General features: G+C 35.1%; 1 protein-coding gene across 1 annotated transcript in view; it reads right to left on the reverse strand.

The window, feature by feature from the left end:
* LRMDA (leucine rich melanocyte differentiation associated) overlaps window positions 1–20,687 on the reverse strand; it is a gene marked incomplete at its 5' end in the record, with an annotated part of 297,230 nt that overhangs the window by 96,867 nt on the left and 179,676 nt on the right. Inside the window, one exon of the mRNA XM_084525493.1 lies at window positions 9,220–9,304. Coding sequence (XP_084381619.1) covers window positions 9,220–9,304 — 85 coding nt within the window. The remainder of the gene's footprint in view (window positions 1–9,219; window positions 9,305–20,687) is intronic.

Genomic DNA, 20,687 nt, shown 5'->3' on the forward strand with positions numbered 1-20,687 from the left:
CAGATATTTACTGCCTCTGGAATTAACATGTGCTCACCTGACAGAATATTCAATTGGAACCTGTACTGTAAAGATTCCTTTTTTTTTTTTTTTTTTTTTTTTTTTTTTTTTTAAGCCAAGAGTATAAAGCTTTACTCTGTCTGTTTATTACAGAACAGTATACGCTGTATGGAATATAGTAACATGTGCCTGTATGTTATTAAAAACAGTAAATTCCTATTTAAACAAGGGTTACAATCTGTGTACTAAGCACTCATTAATGGTTATGAATCAAAATAAAGGGGGGGCACTTGTAGCAGGTGTGTGTATCTATGAATTTCAATACATTGTAAAACTGTCTGTAGCCAACAGCTTCATCATTTGGCCTTTCTGAGCTTGGAGACAGGCAATTTTTCATGATTTTACTATTTCTGGCCAAACAAAAGGTTTTTAATTAAATATACCACATGATTCCAGATGTTTGTTTATTTGTTCCAATGAGGCTGTAAAAATGCCTGAATGATAAAATTGGAGGACTCCTGCAAAATCCAGGCTAGGCTGAAGTGTTAACCAAACATGGGGATCTCTCAGGAGACTGTATGTGCTCAGCTTTGAACATGTTTCCTCTGGAAGGACTGTAGTAGCACTGCCTACGTCTAACCTTCTGTATTGTAAAAGGTTATCTATTATAAAGCCAAGTGGCAAATTTACTGGACTATTTATTATCTATTTAAATTTATTTATTTATTTTTAATCACCAGTTACACACTCATTGCATCTTTAGTTCTTTTGCATACCGAAAGATTTTAGATAGGTTTATGGTTTTGGATCTCGAGTTTCCACTTAAGGAAGCCAACATTTTCCATGTTTTTCTGCCACCTTATACTCACATTGCTTGGAGCTTGAGCGTTGTTTTCTTACTGCCAGCATGACAAAATGAGCTATGTTGTGAAACATCAGACACTTTCTAGTCTACCCAAAAATCTGAACTAAGTTTTTTTTCCTCATTAATCATACTCACTCTGATGTGACATTTGTATGGGTGACTGAGGCCCAGACTGCCAGGTTAGTTTTGGCAAATGTGGGGAAAGTTGCAATGAAAACAACAGAAATTATGGGAATACTGAAAAAAAAAAAAAAAAAAAAAAAAAAAGGCTTCAACAGTCAGATTAGAAAATATGCACCGTGGAAAAAATGAAACTGTAATATCTGGAAAAAAAAAAGGCTGATAATTTTGAAAGGCTGAGTTTTATATTCCTAATTCCCATTAGATATAGAACTGAAATTTTGTACGCAACTCTTTAGATGTTGAACAAAATTTTAACCTAAACTTGATTAAACACTTAATTCCTTAAGTAACTAAGGTTAAGTTAATCTTCGTGCCTTTTAAAGTCTTGCCCCCCAAAACACCATTAGTTCATTTCAACATAAAAGTAGCACTTCAGGAAGTGATCTTCCTAGAACTTCTTGTCCGCTTGGTCTTAACCCCCTGGGTTCACTTTCAAACCCCAGGACACAGAGAATACTCATAAATTAAAACTATACTGTCTTTTAAAAATAAATCTTAACTTTTCTAACCATCAGGAAAAGCTTTGAACAAAACGGAAAGTCACTTCATATACCATTCCCAACTCTTTCACCCCACCCTGATTTCACATGCCTAGTTGCTCTCATCATGGAAAATAACAATGTGTTTTAATGCTGAATTTTTAATAAGCTACAGTACACTGATTCAACTCCAACATTCATTTTGTACACAGACAAGAAATTGTTGACCCTCTAAGTGTCAAGAACATGAATTCAATGACCCAGAAAATGTATTTCTTGAACCATATTAGTCAAGGTCACACTCAAATCCAACCACAATTTATTCCACATTTGGGAAAGTCTTTGTGCTTTACATAGAAACACGCAGGCACTGGCAGAGACTTATCATGACTGAGCAAGTGAGGTAAATTGGTCCACAAAAGACCACTGTTACTGTGGTGGTTCTATTCCAGTAAACAAACAGATTAAGGCTCAGGAGAGGTACTATATGAGATACTCCTTAATCTTTTTCATTAGTGCCCAGCAATAAACCACTCCAAGGCTGAAAGCTGAATGGATTGTGTGTGCTGAACCTCTCAATTCCTTTGAAAGGCAACATCTGTGACTGTGTGTCAAATCACACAACGGGGGACAGATGTCTAATGCATTTGCAGACTCAGGGTAAATACCAATACATGTGGGCTACTGTTATCCAATGGATGTACTTCAAGGCACTAGACCTCTGTAAGGAAACGTGCCTTCTAGCATTTTTCCCCACCTACATTGTTCCACTGGTTCCTTCTACCTATTCCTCTCCATTCCCACAAAGCAACCACATCAGAGAAACTGGCTGGAAATAAATTTGAGTGCAGTTTGGAAGGGAAAAACATGGTTAGAAACATGAAATCAGCTTCACCACTGAAGAAACAGGGGACCATACCTTTCACATCAGCTCCAAATACATGATTTGGCAGGTCTATATGCACATGCAAGGGCCATCTAGCAGTGGCTGCAGGATGAACCCCTCTCAGTAGCATCAAAAACAATTAGTTCACAATTGAGAAGTCTAAAAATCTGCTGTTACCTCCTTACACCTCCAAACTGCAAGGACTCCAGCCTACCACTAACAGAGTTTGTCTTTCAAATGCCTTTAACTAAGGGAAACTAAGACAGGAAAACCAAATTTTTCTTATTCAAATCTCCCCTCACATTGGCACTCGTCTTTACCATCACTTTGCTTCCCATACTTCTCTAGTGTAACTTGTGCTTCCATGAATGAAAATTTTCCAAACTCAAAATATAAGCAAGGCATTAGAAACCAATTTCTCATATCATGGCAGGCAAGCCAAATGACATTTTTTCTTTTCATCATAACAGAATCCTTATTTTAGTCATCTCCTACGGTGCCAGAAGAACAGGATTTCCACACGCTCCCCTTGGGGCTGTCATGAGCACAGTACAACTCACTGATGGGACATATTTTCTGCCATTAATAAGAAATGTCACAGCTTTTGAGTGTTCTTGCTCCTGGAAGATATTTTTCTGTTCCATGTTACTGCAACACCTCCACACACACACATACTTTTTTTTTTTTTTTTTTTAAAGGTCAGTCATCTCACTGTCAGAAGATCCTGGCCTAAGAGGTGTGCAGCCTATCACTCAATCTGAAATACTGTAGCTTAGAAACTAGAAATATGGTTGCACCTCACGAAAACTAACAACAACAACAAAAATTTACCCACTATTCACAGGTCTCTACCTCTGAATTTTCATATATTGCACCCGTTTACAGTTCTCTTATTCATCCTGCTCTGAATTATCAGATGAGTTTAAGCAAATATTCCTATATACATATATGTACACCTTTTGTTAAAATTTATTTTAGAATTTATCAGATTAGCTGAATGATAAAATAACCCACAGTTATTTTATGATTATTATTCTCTTTTTGGACAGCACACAATGAGCTGTTTTATGCAGCTATACAGAAAAATCAATTGATAAGCATAAAGTGCAGTTCACATTAAGGAAACTAACTAATTATGATAAGTTGCTACGTAAATTGCTTTGTGACTTTTCCAACAATCAATTTCAAACTCTAAATAAGCCTCTGGCTTGAAAACACAATGAGTACCTAACAACTGTGTCAATAATAACAACAGAGAAGACTGCAATGATAATATAAACAGGATAATTATCTTTCTGGAAGTAAGTTTTTATGCTGATTTCTTTTTATGTCTGTGATTTAAAGATAGCACAGCTTTTCAGACTGAACATATATCAAGTTGAAAGCCTTCAAAAATATGGACTTTATGTATTAACATTTATTATTAAGAAGTGTGTGCCAATTCTGTAATTTTACTTCTAAATTTGAAGCATCATTTTAAAAATCAAGACCTAATCCTTGAACGATCAGTACACATTAGTTCCAGATGAACCACAGAATATTCATGTCTAAAATCTGCACATGCAGAGCAAATTGAGGTAGAAAAGGAAAATCCCTGGAGGATCATTTGGGACTTCCACACCTTACATCAAATGGTTCTTTCACACATACTCCTCCTGTTTCTCCAAAAATTCCATCTTCTGTCTGCAACACTAGACTTGGAAAATAGTAGGTCTCTCTGACAACTAGTGGATAGTAAATTCTAGGACATCTGGATCACCCAGTGCTCATTGTGCATTCCAAAGTATACTTCTGCCTTGACTTAGTACATATCTCCATTCCTACAAAGACAGTAGCTGGATTTTACACCCTAAAAATCAGTCAGAATGCATTATGTACAGTCCTACCAGTCATTATTAAAAATTCTATACCTATATACTCTGAGTACTATAGCACAATATAATGTTTGTTTATTTTTCTCTGATCAAACAAAAACAGGTGTATCAAATGCCGGTGTCTCTGTAACAGACTATATGCCAACATGCTTTTACTTGCTTAAAAATGCTAATGTTTAGAAAGATCTTAATTTCAAATTATATCAATTCTTCTATACATCCATCAGAGCAAGAGAGAAATTGAGAAGGAACCTCTTCTTTTCCAATCTCTCTCTCTCTCTCTAAAATAATAATAATAAAAAAAAAAGGCTTATAAGATTACCTTCAGAGGACTAATGGAAAACTTAAAAATATTCTGGCTTTGGACTTCTAAGCATTGCTTTTGAATGTAGTTTATGACTTTCTTTCTCAAATTGGACTGTTTCAGAAAGTAAGAAAATGTGTCAGTATGTTGATTCAAACATACTTCTAGAATAAATAACAATTTTTCATTCAGGCACTTATAATTCAAAATGAGGGTGAAAAAAAGACAAAATAATTTCTGTGCATACCAGAATGCTTGGATAATTAACTGAATAGATACCAGAACAGGACAGTGGATTTGTTCAGGAAGTTCTTACAAGCCAGAATAGATTGGAACTATTAAAACTTGGCATAAATCCAATCTAAGGCTCTAAAAACTACATACATAAATACAAGCTTAGTTTTTAATGGAAACTGCTTCTTCTTCCTTCCACCAGTAGCCTATGGGGAAGACTTACCTCTGGTTGTTCCCAGAAGCAAGATCTCAAGAAAGGGAGTCATTTATAAAATGTTACTGGAAACCAAATAGCTTTGGCAAACTAGTAAGTTTTCAAGTAAATCAGATACTAGACAATGTTATAAAATATCTGTTTATACAAAGAGCATCCAGCACTTTTTTTTTTTTTTTTTTTATATGGGAAAAACAGATATTCATTATATTTATGATTTAATAACTTTGCTTCTCAAGAGATAGAATGACAAATTACTATTTTCCCCAGCAAATGGAAAGCACTGTTCTTTTTGGAAGGCAACTTGAGTCTGAACGCTTAAACATAACAAAGGGACTTCCTTACCAGAGGTGACATTATGAAGAAGGAATATAGAACCTCACTTAGGGAAAGGGGGGAGAGTGGCATTTTTCTGCACATTCAGCAAATTATCCTTAAAATTAGAATATTAGAATATAACAATTTTAAAATTTCTTTTCCCATCAATTATGACTACATTAAGTATTTTAAAGCTCTATTTTAAGATTTTATATTTACTCGGTTAATAAATTGATGATAATAAGGAACAAAAAGGTAACAGGTCCACGTATACAAAACAGTGAAATTGACATAAGCAAAATTTTAAGAATACATTTCTAGTAAAACACATTACATTTCTTTAATTTTGTGTACTGGGAGCATGGCCATTTCTATTTAAAAACAACAGTATATATCTTTGATTTTTTTTCGTAGCTATTTTCTTAGATAGATCAGGAGAAGCAGGAAGAGAAGTCAGGCCCGTTTTGTTTCAGTAGCAAATTTGAAAACTACTACAATACAAATCATGGATTTTATTTATTTATTTATTAAAGCATACTGTATGGCAGGGGAAGGTGTCTATGAACTGACTTCTTTTTATCAGGGTAAGAGAAATATATAAAATTCACACAACTAAATCACTGATGTCTAAAACAATATAAAAATAGATATACAATCAGATATAAGATACTAATTTAACAAAGACCCTTAGGAGTTTAAGATCATCGTTTTGAAATCTAAACAAAAATAAAGCTAGCTATAAAATTACCACTTTGGAAGGCTTGCTTAATGCAACAATAATTGGGTCTTATAAAGAATCAAATCATATTGCTGTCAGGTGCCAAAACCTGCACAAAAGAAGGCCAATACATTTTCTACTAAGAAATAAATGGGACTGAGCAAATGTTCAACATAGAAAAGAGCTTCTGAGCAATAATATAATTTATGGGAAAACAACTTTTCCATGATGGGAAGAAAATTTCTAAAGCTTAAAAATGTTTATTCAATATTTATCATTTTCATCATGTACTTAGACACTCAATCATCATAGCATTTGATATAATATTTACAGTGATTATTCCCTTGTATTTATTCCACTCTAATACAGTACTGTCATATGCAGATTCTGTGGGTTCTGACACTGAGAAGGAGATTTTTAAAATTCCTGAACATTATTTGTACAAAATACTGAGTCAACCCCAAAAGACCAGATCCTGTCTGGAAACAATATACCGAATATATGAACATGAAAGGTTTAAGATACATAGTGCAACACAAGCAAAACAACATGCTTTTCTTCCCCTTTCATATTTCTCCCTATATATAGCTATGAATTTCGCAAGTAAAACTCTACCATTCAAATACTGTTTGCTCTGCTCCCCCTCCCAATCCCGAAAATCTATTTACAGCTGTACCAAACCATTTGCCAGACTTTCAGACTCTGGTAAACAAGTTTCTCCAGGGACAAATAAGAGCACTTGACAAACTTAGAGCATTCTTCTTTACAGTTTGGGTTGAAAACTGCCAACATTTTACATATACAACAGCTGATTCAATCTTTTTTTTTTTTTTTTTTTTTTTTACAACACTGAAAGCATTCAGTGAAGAAAAAAAAAAAAGATATTCATAACCTAAAATAGCATGTTTAAGTATTTCATTCTTTTCTTGGAGATTTTTCTATTGACTCCAATTAATCTTTTATGGGCTTGTGAACTTGGACATATTTCTTTGTGTAAAATAAGTTGATTGAGTTAATAAGCCCTGCCAGCAGGTTGTTCCAAGCTTTATTTACAACACCTGGAATTTTGGAAAGATTTCTTAATGATTTCCTTGTGAATACATACTCATACATGTATATATACACATTACTTATTGAAGCATGTTAACAATGCCTTTTAGGGCTAATTTTACCTCCTCCTCCCTCCTCCCTCCTCCCCCCCCCCCCCCCCCCCGTTTTTTTGATGACACTCTTTTCTATTCACTTAATACATAATCGTGTTTAATCCTCAAGGAAATTTTCAGCATATGTTTAGTATGCAAAGCAGAATATTTCTGGGAAGAGTCAAGACAGAAATAATATGGAAGTATGTGAATAGCTAAGGGTAAAAAGTTGATAATTTGGGGAGAAATATCATTCTCCCCTTTCACAGCAAGGCAGGAGGCACTCTCAAACCCTAGTGAAAACAATGGTATTCAGTATTTGGTGATTTCCAGATCTGAACAGGCACCCATATAGACACATGTGTAGCACCTACTATAGCTACAAAAGTCAATCCATACTGAAAAACAAACAACTTTTGATGCACAAAAGCTACTGGCATCTCTATGTCAAAGTCAGCCATGAAACCACACCTCTAATTCACCATCATATAGATAAACATATCTGAGGATACCTGGCTTAAATATATATTTAATGTATTTTTATAGATCTTAGGCATTTATAACATTCTGTTATTCTACTTATTGTCATGCTAGACCCTATTTAATCCAACAGCAGCAATCCAACCTCAAAGCAAATATACTTACCTGGAAATCAAAACCACAACACATACCTTGGGTTTGTTTTCTTTTTTCTCTTTTTTTTTTTTTTTTTCCCCCTCTCTCTTTTATTTTATCTGGGGGGATGAGGAAATGGGAGATAGAGGGTTGAAATTATTTTGGTCTGTTTGTTTTTATAATCTTTGAAGTCCAGGTGTATGCTCAAATCCAGGACTTCGGTTCAGTCCTTTCTCTTTAGATGACCTCAGTGGCAGAACACAACACACTACAGCACTTTCATGACATCTGATTTTCAGTACAACATATCAGTTTACGCTGAGGACAGGATGTAGCCTGATATGCATCTGAGCCCTTGCAAAACAACAGTGATATAGACTGCAAGGAATGAAAGTCTAATCAGTTGCTTTCCTCACTCTTCCCATCTGAATCATGGATCCTTGTCCAGTTGTGCTGCCTACCTGGTTCTTTCTTAAGGTTTAAAACAATAAGGCATTCTACAAACACCCTCTATCACCTGCACTGTCATAGAATTTGAACACACACTAAAACCAAGTTACCATCAATTCATAAATACAAGATTGATTTTGATTCTGGTACTCTATACAAAATGCACCTCTACACAAATGGTTTACATGATCACAACTCGGAAAACAGTTGAAATATTAAAATCCCCATGTAATCAAATGCATAATGTGGAAAACACAAGAGTATTGGTCCTCTGGAAATACTGAAAAATGCTGCAAGCTTTATAAATTTTTCCTTTATACAACAAATGTGAAAGATCTTGGAATTTGCTCTTCTTGATTGATCTAGTTTTTCACCTGCTCTCTGAACTTCTTGCTCCATAGGTATGCAGAAGGAATTCAAGAATTTGCCCAAGGTGCTTTTTAAGTTCTAAGGATTGGTGAAAAAGGAAATTGGACACTGATCCACCTTTAATGTTGAAAAACATAGAAGAATCCATTTTTACTGGGAGGAAAACATGTTAACGTTTCAAAATTATAGCCTTAAATTATTAAACTGCCAGCTCTCTCTTTACAAACATTACAAAGTTTACAATTCTCTCAAAATTACCAATACTGCATGTAATCATCTACTTAGCAATATTTAAGTGCTCTAATCTCTTTAGGTTTTTCTCTCCCACACACAAAAAAAAAAAAAAATCACTGAATGTTTTCCACAGATTTATGTGCTTTCCCAGCAGACCACCTTGAACTCCTATTTAATACCAGTTAAAATCTGTAGTCTTGACAGGTATGGTTTTCTCATCTAGTGCTTGAATGTTAAATAAAGTGCTAATACAGCAATAACTAATATAGAGAAGGCCTTACAACAAAGCTTACCACCTTGCAGCAGTCCATACCAATAAAAGTTCAGTTCATACCTCTATGATTGGTGAGGTCCCTGGATCCTGAAGGCAGAGGTGTATAGTTCATTTCTGGGGAGAGGGAGGCAGCTTCGCTGGAGGCCTGTGTAATAAAACAAATATTATCAGTACTCTTGAGTGAAGGTCAGTGATTATACAAAGAGGATGCATCTGCAATATGATGCTCTTACAGGTGCACAGAATTACCAGTCATGGAAGATTACTGATAACTGAAAGAAAGTTTAATTTGTTAAGGTTGCTTTCAATCTTTTTAAAAAGTTGTATTCACAAAAGTTTACACAACGTACACAATGATATTCAGTATCATTACTAAAATAACATTCCCATACAGCTCACAGCTTTAAAAAATTACATCTTTATCAGGAAATATTTGGGCAATGTTAAAAATGTTCCTCTTGATGAAACGGAAAAACATTTACCTGAAGGAAGTTATGAATCTACAAAAAAAAAAAAAAAAAGAAAAAAAAAAAAAAAGAAAATAGCTTGAATAAGGTAGCATACTACTCAAAATGAAGCAAAAAACAGATTCTATAATTCCACTGCACTGTAAGCTAAACCAAGGAATCACTTAAAATGATAACGCCTATAATGTACAAAAAGTGGACTTTTTTTTCTTTTAAGAATACAGATTCTTTAATAATAAACAGAAAAACCCACCTCAATATTGTAAGGAATTTAAAGAAGTCCCAAGAAGACTTACTCAGAATCCTTAAAAGCAAAATGCTAAAGGAAGAAGAGAGGAAACTTTTTTTTTTTTCCTCCTCATAATAAAGAAATATTTCAAGATCCTATGATTCTGATTTTACAAGATTAGATTCTGGAGCTATAGTTTTCTGTAAACTAATCTTAAGACAGTTGAAGAAGGTTTCATCTGAAGGAAAGAGCAGTATAACGACAAGCCATGTTTACCATCTTGCTTTTTAGTTATAGAACAGTAATGTTACATTCTTAGACGGAGATAAGAAAATAAAGCATCCTAAAGAATCGTCACAGCATCTTAAAAAGTCTAATTTAAGTTAAATGGACTGATACCATGGTGGTGACATGCACTGAGTTTCAGGCACTGAGTTTGCTCTGGTGTGTTTAAAATCTACCCATCACAATGTACATAACAAATATAAAGTTTTTTAATAGAAGATACAAAGGACAAAGGACAGTGTTCACTAAAAGTTACATGATTATTTCTAATTAAAAAGATAAGGCAAATAAAATAAAGTACAAAAACTAAACTATTTCTTGAATCTCATAATTTACTAAGGGAATTTTAAGAAAATAATTGTTTATCATCTGCGCAGGTTGTTTTTAAATTATATTTTGGCTTATAAGCCACAAAAATCAACCAAAGCAATCCACCCAAATCTCTTATTATTTTGTAATTAATCATACCTTTAGATATATATATATATATTAATTGAAATTAATTCAAAACCAGATTTTAAAAGGTGGATTAAGAAGTAAACACAAAATAGGACTTCTGGAAGAAAAAGCTTATTACCAGGCTAAACCTGAGAACAACAAGCAGAAATCCATAATAACAAAAGTTAATAGTGGTAATGCTATGTTAAAGTACTTATAAATCTTCTTTTTTATAGCTGTATAGCTATATAGCTGTATAGATGGTAGCATATTAAGATGTACAAGGGTAAGTGACCGAGTAGATTAATATACTAAGCTTTTGATTTCAAAGACTAGCTTTCAATTTTTCACACAGAATCACACACAGAATTTCTAGGTTGGAAGAGACCTCAAGGTCATCGAGTCCAACCTCTGACCTAACGCTAACAGTCCCCACTAAACCATATCCCTAAGTTATCCCTAAGCTTTTATGTCAGACCATAGTTATAGTCCCATTTTTGTCCATAGTAAAACTCAATGTATAACATGAAAATACATCATGTATTAAGACAGATGTCATAATAGAGACAGGTTTGCCAAAACATGAAGAAAACTCTAGGAACTCCTCTGTCTGTTGTCTCACCAGTGACAAAAAGCTGTCCTTTTCAGAGAGGTAATAATACAAACACAGCTCTTGCCATCAGAGAAAGAGAATAATCATTTGATTTTAACCAACTGTAAACACGCAGCCCAATCTACCCTGGACTACAAGGGATTGGAGATCCTCCCTCTTACAACCAATATGAGCTGAGGGCACCTAACACCTCAGAGGATGAGATCAATGCCAACAGTATGACATATGAAAATAATCCCAGGAACAGGCATCTATCCACAGCTACCTATTTTCTTTGGGCCTATAAATTCTGGGAAAGACAAGAAGAAAAATGTCAGTAACTGTTTAACATAAGACTTCATCCCTGTAAATCACTCCAAAACCTGAAGGAATAAGTGGTCTCATACTGTACACTCTAGATGTTATCTGCCTATTCAAGTGTACTTAGTTGGGACTCGGATAATAGTGAAGGTTTCTCTTTGGTACTTTTAATCTCAATTTAGACTGTTGACAGCTTGATGATAGCTTTTCCTAAAATTACTGGAAGAGACTTTGCCTTTTCAGCAATATACCATTGAATGAGCAAAATTCAAGAGCTTCTAAAAAGGATATTACAGTGAAGGGGCAATTTAGCTTTATTTCCAATTTTAGGAAAAGCAAGAACAGGAGGTTTTGTTTATTGGTGTTTTGCTGCTACTTTATGTACAGTATATAACTCCCTGTCAAATATAGAACAGTTTTCATTATCTTTGAGCTAAGCATTCAGTTAGAGCAGCTTTAATTCTATGGAATATCATCCACAGTTAGGATTGTTTTGAGAAAAAACATTGTCTGGAGCTCTGAGTCACATTTCTGAGTAAGTCTGTGCCCCAGCAAAAAGACAATTTGTTTTCCCTACTACAGATTATGTTTGGCCCCAAGTATTTTCCAAATAGATTTGTACAGATCACATTATTCTTGATATTCACAAGAATATTTTGACAGTGATAGCACTGACATGTGACAATTATGTCTTTAAGTATTGGTGGCATATGCATCAGGAGTTCTTGCTGCAGTTGAAACTACAAATATAAACAGCTTTGAGGAAAGCTGGTTGAAGTAGGTGGTAACTTCAGTGTTACAGGTACACGTAACCAGACAGCTTAGTAAGGAAATTCTAACAGTATTATTACTGGAAGCTTGTATTCTTGCAAGCATTATAGTCTTCAAAACTTTTCAGTATATCATAGTACAAGGTATAAAAGTTACAAGGCCAATAAAGTTTCTTGCAGCCTTAGTTATGCACATAGCCAAGCACTTGCTAAATTGAGGTCTCTACCTCTGTCTTGATATTAACCTACAAGTTTTGTCTGAGCTAAACATTTTTGTACTTGGTCCTAAATAGATAGTAAAACAGTAACAGACCTTCAAATCACATTCATTTAAATGAGACATACTGTAGAATGTACAGTAGGAAGAAGTGCTATAATTAAAAAATGGGGGGGGGATAAAAGTGCATTTAAACTTTGTGCAATTTTATTTAAAGCAATTTCATAGCCATACACCTCAGGAGACAATGCCATGATGAATCATGATCATTCAGCTCATGCTGAGTTCTAACACCACCCTTGGTCATCCTTATAGCAGACACTGTACATAGCAGATGAACTTGGAACACTGTTGTACAGCTTCAGTAGCCCACACGTTTTTGGTTTACAAAGTATGAAGTGAGGGGATATCTAGTTTCTATCATTTGCATAAATTTATATATTTTTTGCTATGTTAGTAAAAATCTTAGCATCTCTTTACAGATATTTGGGCATCTAAAAATCACTCTGCTTATCACATATGCATAGTATTAAACTTTACAAGTACACTGCTGATATTTTCTCAGCACCAGGTAAGAAAATATGTACTCAGGAAAGACTTAGACATAACTTGACAAGTAATATTAGAATGGTAGATAAGAAAACAGAGAAAAACAAAATAATTAATATATTACTTAATATGGAACTCAAGACATAAAGTTTCTCTTGTGTATCTCAGAAATACTTTAAGTGTGTAAGATTTCTCCTTTACAATGTGTTTCTCAGTTAATATGATTATATCAAATCTTCAGCATTTCAAATTGTCAATCATTTTTTTCAGGGAATTGACCAAGAAGCAAATTTACAGTATGATATTCATTTTGTAAGCCTGAGCCACGATTATCAAGAATTCTTATGTTCTCTGATAGTGTTGTTTATTTTCATTCATCAGAGTTTTAACACTTGTCAAAGTCATCTAGTAAAGTCACAGAGAAGTGACCTTAGCAATTTGAAAGCTTGTTGCTTCTCATTTGGTGACTTATGTTCAAATAAAAATGGAAAACCAATGGTACTTATCACATTACAAGATACAAAACTTGAATTCATTAAGGAAATATGAATATTCAAAAGATTTTTAATATATGCACAGGGAAACAACAATTAAGAAGGAAGCAAATCACTGTATTACCTTTTTTTTTTTTTTTTAATTGACAAAAACATTTCTCCAGAACGATAAACGAGATAATCTGTGGTATAGTTCCAACGTAAATGATCAACTCATACTTGCCTTTGAAAAACTTCTTGTTTTATGTAAACACACAGCAATATTTTTGTGATAAGCCTATTCTGTCTTCATTGTGCTTGTACTCAAGACTTAAAATGAATTATACATAAACAAAAAGGTGGCTTACTATCATTTTAAGAATTCTCTACATAAACATCTATGGGATCTATTTGGATCTCTTGGAAAGAGTCCAGCAGAAGGCTACATAGATGATATGGGGCCTGGAGCACCTTCCCTATGAGGAAAGGCTGAGACACCTGGGTCTGTTCAGCCTGGAGAAAAGAAGACTGAGAGGGGATCTCAACAATGTGTATAAATACCTGAGGTGTGGGAGACAGAGGGACTTGGCCAACCTCTTTTCAGTGGTTTGTGGGAACAGGACAAGGGGTAATGGCCACAAGATAGTGCGCAGGAAGTTCCACACCAACACGCGAAAGAACTTCACGGTGAAAGTGACGGAGCACTGGAACAGGCTGCCCAGGGTGGTTGTGGAGTCTCCTTCTCTGGAGATATTCAAGGCCCATCTGGACGCCTACCTAGGCAACCTGCTCTAAGGAGCCTGCTTTGGCAGTGGGGGTGGATCTGATGATCTTTCGAGGTCCCTTCCAACCCCTTCAATTCTGTGATTCTGTGATCTATTTAGTCTAAGGACTAGTTTTGGATCCCTTGGGCACAGATACTTTCCCCAAGAAACACAATAGCAACAGTCTTCAATAATTTCCATTAACTTTTAAAACTTGCCCTATGTACCAATACGGCATTTATTTATTGATTCACTCACTACCACTGGCTGCAGCCGTTTACATGTCTCAATCCTATGAATATATTAAACCATCTAAATTTGTTCATGTTTGTGATAAAACATACAGAAACTTTCCACACACCTGCTCATCAACATTTTTCAAAAATTTAGACATAACTAGAAATTCATCCTTTACAGATAAAATATTAATTTATGTATACTTGTCATGTATAGATGTGCGATGAGAAACATAGCCTGTCTAGTAATAGAAAAAAATTAAATGTATCCATTGTGGATTGAATTTATTACATGTTTGCACAGAGTATCAAAACACTAGTCTAGAGGGAATGTTTCTTCCTGTAAATTCACACAGCACCAAGTGCTATGGGGCTTTAATTTCACTGTGAGGTCTTTGAGAGTCTCGTGATAGCAGAAAATATTATAGAAAGCAATGATACACTAAGTCTTTAACCACTTTATCCTAGGGAATGGCTAGGGAAGAACTTTATTTATAATGTGTTCAGTTTTTTTTTTTTGTGAATTCAGGAATCACACAGAAGGGTTGTCAGTGAAAGAAAGATAAAGTTTAAAAAAAGGGGTAAAGAAGGATACTAAACAATATGCAAAGGTAGAACCTGACAGGACAACTATATACAGCAGGCTACAAAAGCAAAATATCTTGCCTTCCTTTCCCCTCCTGTGAACTGGGATACAGGTCTCCAATGGGCTAGCCTGCATTTGTGACAAATCCCAATAAGCTGTTATGTTTAGAAATACCAACAGGTGGCATGGCATGACTACCTGGAAGACAGCTTTCCTTGATGAAATGGGATTTTCCAATTCCCCTGCTCCACAGCCAAGCACAATTAACTACAGGTTAGCAGTTGTCTTTACTAAACTTCCAGCATAAATTAAAGGAACTTTTAATTAAGAGGGAGAGGGGGAAACAGAGGCATGGTGTTACCACAACTTGCCTATCTGTAGAGGCTTACTGGGATGACCTCCTCACCCTGCACAGAAACAGTGATTTATTTCAAAATCTGGTTTTAGACGTTAGGCCATGGTAGTAAAATAAAACAAGAGCACCACAAATGAATATTGTACGGAAGGTGGAATTGAAGAAAAGAGGTACCACTTTTTTTTTGTCTCTGCTTTATGTTTTGCCTAGTGTCACAAAGATCTGAACAACTTTCTTTCATCAGCAGACATTAAAATTAAATAAAACAAGTAATTTAACCAGTCCTAATAAAGAAGATAAATACAGTTGGACTACTCTGAACTAATACACCATTTTAATTTATTATTATAAATGTACCTCATTACACATTATTTCCTTGTTAACTACAGGGATTCTTTTCACCAAGTTTTTTTCTTATCAGTAATAAAGAGAATTCATGAGACAAGAAGGGAACTTAAGGGCAGGTATTGGTAGGATAAGGGGTTTATTTGGCTTTATGTTTCTTCTTCCTACCAATCTAATAATCTTAATAGTAAAAAATAATAACAATAAACAGAAGTCTGAACTTCTAAGTCTGTTGGGCATTACTACATGGAAGTGAAAAATGCTTCTCTAGTATGCAAATACAAAATAAAGCATGAAGAAAAAATAAACAAACAAAGAAAGGGTAACACATTCTAACTTCAGAGGAAATTAAAATCAGGCCCACAGTGGCAACTGGCTCTTAAGAGAAACCTAATTAGACTTAAGAACACAACAACAAATAAATAAATAAATAAATAAACAGGCAATATTTAGAAGGTACCAGGAAGGGAACATCTCGTGTAGATATACTGTTCATCGGCTACATCAAAACAGATTTGTATAGATCAATGGTTCAAAAAATACACCTGGACTGCTATTTTTGGCAACCACACAGGTTCTTTCAAATACTTTCAGCTGCTGAAGAAAGTAAAGGGGGAACTGTAATTCAGATAAGCCAATCCTCTTTCAGTCATGGGTTGAGAAACAGCAAAACTTAAATGACTCTGTTTCCAAAATTAAATCTCTTTACTAGATATTTCCCTTTCATATTTCTAAATGTCAGAATAAACAAGCAGTTATCTAATAAATCCATACCTGCGTTAGCAAAGAATGCCGCAACCCATTTCCGACATTTTTTAGTTTAATAAATAGCACAAGTGTTTCAGCTATAATGAAGAGTGTGACTTTGAACTAAGCAAATATTCATTCAGGACATTTTACCAGGCTGTTTTCATATCTGATGCTATTAACAGAGTAGATCAAATTATTGTAGTACTAGGAAGACAAGAACAGCTAGCGATCTTATATTTTGGTTGACCTTCCAATTCCAATGACCTTTAACAAGAAAAGGCAAGAGGATTTTGCTTATTTAACAGAAGTAGTGGAGCTGAAGGAGATGCAAAGCATTTCAGAATATATTTCTCTCATTCTCATATAAGAGAGGTTATAACTTCTCCCTTGAATTTAGTTTACCTTTTGGTTTGCACTTAATATTAAATTGCAAGGTTGAAAGCAAGGTGCAACTGGATCAAAGATGTAAATGAACATAAGATAATTCTTATGCATTTAGGCTTAATTGAGTGTAATCGATATGTCTGGTGTGCAGCCAAATTCAACTGTTGTGAAAAGCACCTAATACATGGACATTATTTTTGGACTACTGAATGCCAGAAAATAATGAGCTGGCATTCAGCTTTGGTGAATCAGACCTTGAATTTTCATCTAAGAGCAGTTTTGAATTATTACTGAAGATAAGGTGTAAATGTGAAAGGGAATTTTATCCATGTTTCTTCCATGAATCATAAATGAGGAAAAAAATTACAGTCTAAATTGCACTTAAAAGGAATAAAGTCTTTTCATGTCATACATGATTTATCAAAATGATCTCATTTTAAGGGTACTGTGGTGTATCTTGATTAATAACATTAGTAAGCATGATGAATGGCCTCTTTAATGGTAACACAGAATTTATCGGTAAAATCCCTACTTCTACCAAAAAGGGTGGGAAGTAAAACACACAGCAAATAGCTACTTGCAGGAGAAGCTTAAGTAAACTCTCTCCTGTGTATTTTGCATCTAAGAAGTCTAAAAATTCTGAATTTAAGTTTATTCTCAGGTTCATTTTGAAAACGATTAACAGGTTTTACCTAACATGGTGGTTTTAACCACTACAAAACTCACTTTGCAGTTCACTGCAAAACAAGCTGAACTCTGAATGTACTGTAGAAGGATGTACATATTAAGGTCTTTTGAGAACACTGGTCCCAACCCCTTACAATATCCTCTTCATTTTGCTTTAATATCCTAAATGTTTCCCTTCTCCCATTACTCCATCTTCCCCCTTTTCCCCCCTCCCCTTTTTTAAGCCTGCTCCAGCCTGCCCTAACTAATTTCCTTTTGGGCTGACAGATCAGAGGCCTTCCTACCACTGTTCCTTTTAGACCTGTGAAGCCCTCCTCGTAATCCTGCTGCTTGTCCACAATTAATCTTTCCAGTTGCCACATTATTAACACTACCACCCACAGACAGAGGATGCCTGAGCACGGCTGGACACTAGCTCCCCACTGGAGCATCAAAGTTGTCAATCACACACTAGTCAGAAAGTTGCCTGCTGTCAACATCAGAGGTTTTCATCCTCTCCTACCCGCTGATCAAACATTTTTCTTCAGAAGATTAATTCAAAGTCCCCACCCATTTCCTCCCATATCCTCTTTCCCTTTTAGGTTTACTCAATGATCCATCTTCTGTATGGAAAAGGAAGCAGTGTATAATAGAAATCCTTTCAAAACAAAAGTTCAGAAAAACTAAATTTAAACCCAGCTGTTATCAGCCCCCATCCTCTCACCCCACCCCCGGCAAGTTAAACACCTTAAAGAGCTTGGATTAGACCTAGTCACAAATGCCTTTGATCAAAGACTCCAAGACTTTACACAAATGTAATCACAAGGCAATGACTGCATCTAAGAAGCCTGAATTGATTTGTTCTACTGTAACATATAACACATGAAAACACCCATAAGTCTTTTTGACTTTCAAGACCAATCATTTTCAACTTCTGTCACTGAAAGCCAAGTATTTTAGCAACTACCTAATGTTATTTTTTTAACCACAGCAGAAAAAGTGGCTTCTTAATGCATGATATTTGCATTCTATCTGTTTAAAATTTGTATCTTAGCTATTTGCATTTAGCAGCAAAAGGATGCAAAAGATTCTGCTTGGTCACTCCATTCAGTTTCATGAACTTAAGGAAAGAACTTCAGTAAGATCACTTCTCCCTAGTCATATCCCAGATTCTAATATTTTCAATCGTGACAAGTTGAGAGTTATTCCTCAAGTGGCTCAATATTTTTCATTATGCAAGATAATAGAATCTGTCCCCAAAGGACCAATTACCAATGCTAGCAACACAACAGTGAATTAAAGGATTACCCATGAATGTATCCCCACAAGAAACCTAAGTTGTAAAACTTCAGGCTCAGTTTTAAAAGGAGAATAAAATCACACTACAAGATAAATTCGAATTTGCTAAAACATACTGTTCCCTAAAATGGATTTCTGAATACATATTGTCTCTTAGGCATTGATCCATTAATTAACCAGGAAATTTACACAAGACACCTCCCCCCCCTCACCCCCCCGCCCCAAAAGCATAAAGCTATGCAGGAGAATTTGCTGCCTTGACAGCTGTTCTGAGTTTGGGACAATAAATTCAACCAAGAAGTTTACATTTTTTTCTTACATTTCTTTACTAGTATCTTTACCACCAGTTCACCTTATGGGAACATGTGCTAACTTCTTTTCATTTACAGTATGCAGAAGGATTCAATGGGTGTACAGTCATAAAGAAAATGCAAGAAAATAAATAAATAAATGATCATGTCATACCCCAAAACAGAAAACTCTGCAAGTCTTGCCACAGAATTTTGAAAAGTCACACACAACTATTCTTTGATGTGTCTTGTAGAGCAAACCACAAATGAACCGCGAGATGCAAGCAGTGCCATTCACTGCATTTTGCTCATCACACAATGGCTCTGAAAGAGCGAGAACAGTACTGACTTCTTAGATATTATAACTTCATCAGAAGGTGCAAAAGCACAGGCAAGTCACTTATGTGAAGGGAAATAATTTGATAATCTATTAGACTGCAAGTTTCTTTTAGTTGTCCCATAAAATATTTTTTAACCAATGATATCAGAACTGCAGAACACAACTGTAGTTCTTTAAATTTTCATGTCTAAATCCTACTGAATGACAGATGGTTCTTATATACCTTCTTTCAAGCAGACTGTCCCGAAATGCTCTATATTCTTTGGAATACCGTATATGCTAGAATGATATCCTGAGCATATAAATATACTGTGAAGCATTTCCTCAGGAATTTCACACAAATGCCTCCAAATCAAAATATGCTATTCAGTGTATTGCCTTACACTGTACAATAATTATCAAACTAGTCTGACAAAGTATCCAAAACAAGATACTCACAATCCATTTTCTCTTACAAAGAGAAAATACCTTTAACTTTTGAAAACGCATGAAATTGGGTCATTCTGTGATTCATGCTTCGTTATGGCAGTTATAAGTAGCATACAAAGTACATATAAACCCAGATGCAAAACTCAAGCACACGTTATCTACAGTATTGTGACATATTGCTTTTCTCAGAATGATATTCTGAAATACAGATGACGCAGAGCTTCCACACTTGTTTTTGCAAATCTGATGCCCAAAGATTTTCCAGAAGTCAAGGGGAAATCAGTTTGGTAAATTGCTTTTCTGGGTAAGAACCTCTGAGACTGTTCCATAAATTAAATCAGTAACCTAATATCATCACTTGCAAACACATTCAAGTCAATGACAACCAGAGGAATGCAGAACTGCATGCATGTCTCATTGCCCAAACATAACTGTTTGCAATGTTAGAGGGTTGGCTTTGATTTGCTATTCATTCTGCTGCCCCGTCTTTCTTCATTTTTTCAGGTATGGACAATGGTGCAAAAATTAAACACAGGTCCTAAAAGTTATATGATAACATCAGTTTAATATCTAATGTTCTGTTACACTGATCACCTTGCTTAGTGGGCCCAGGAACTAAGAAACTGGAAGGTTAAAAATGCTTTTAAGGCACCTTAATTCTGCCAAATGGGAACAGAACTGAACTGGAGCTAAAACCTCTTGTCACACTACTTAGTCAGCAGAAGGGGGTGCTGTAGTGTAAC

Source organism: Aythya ferina (genome assembly GCF_964211825.1).
Source record: "Aythya ferina genome assembly, chromosome: 7".
NCBI lineage: Eukaryota > Metazoa > Chordata > Aves > Anseriformes > Anatidae > Aythya > Aythya ferina.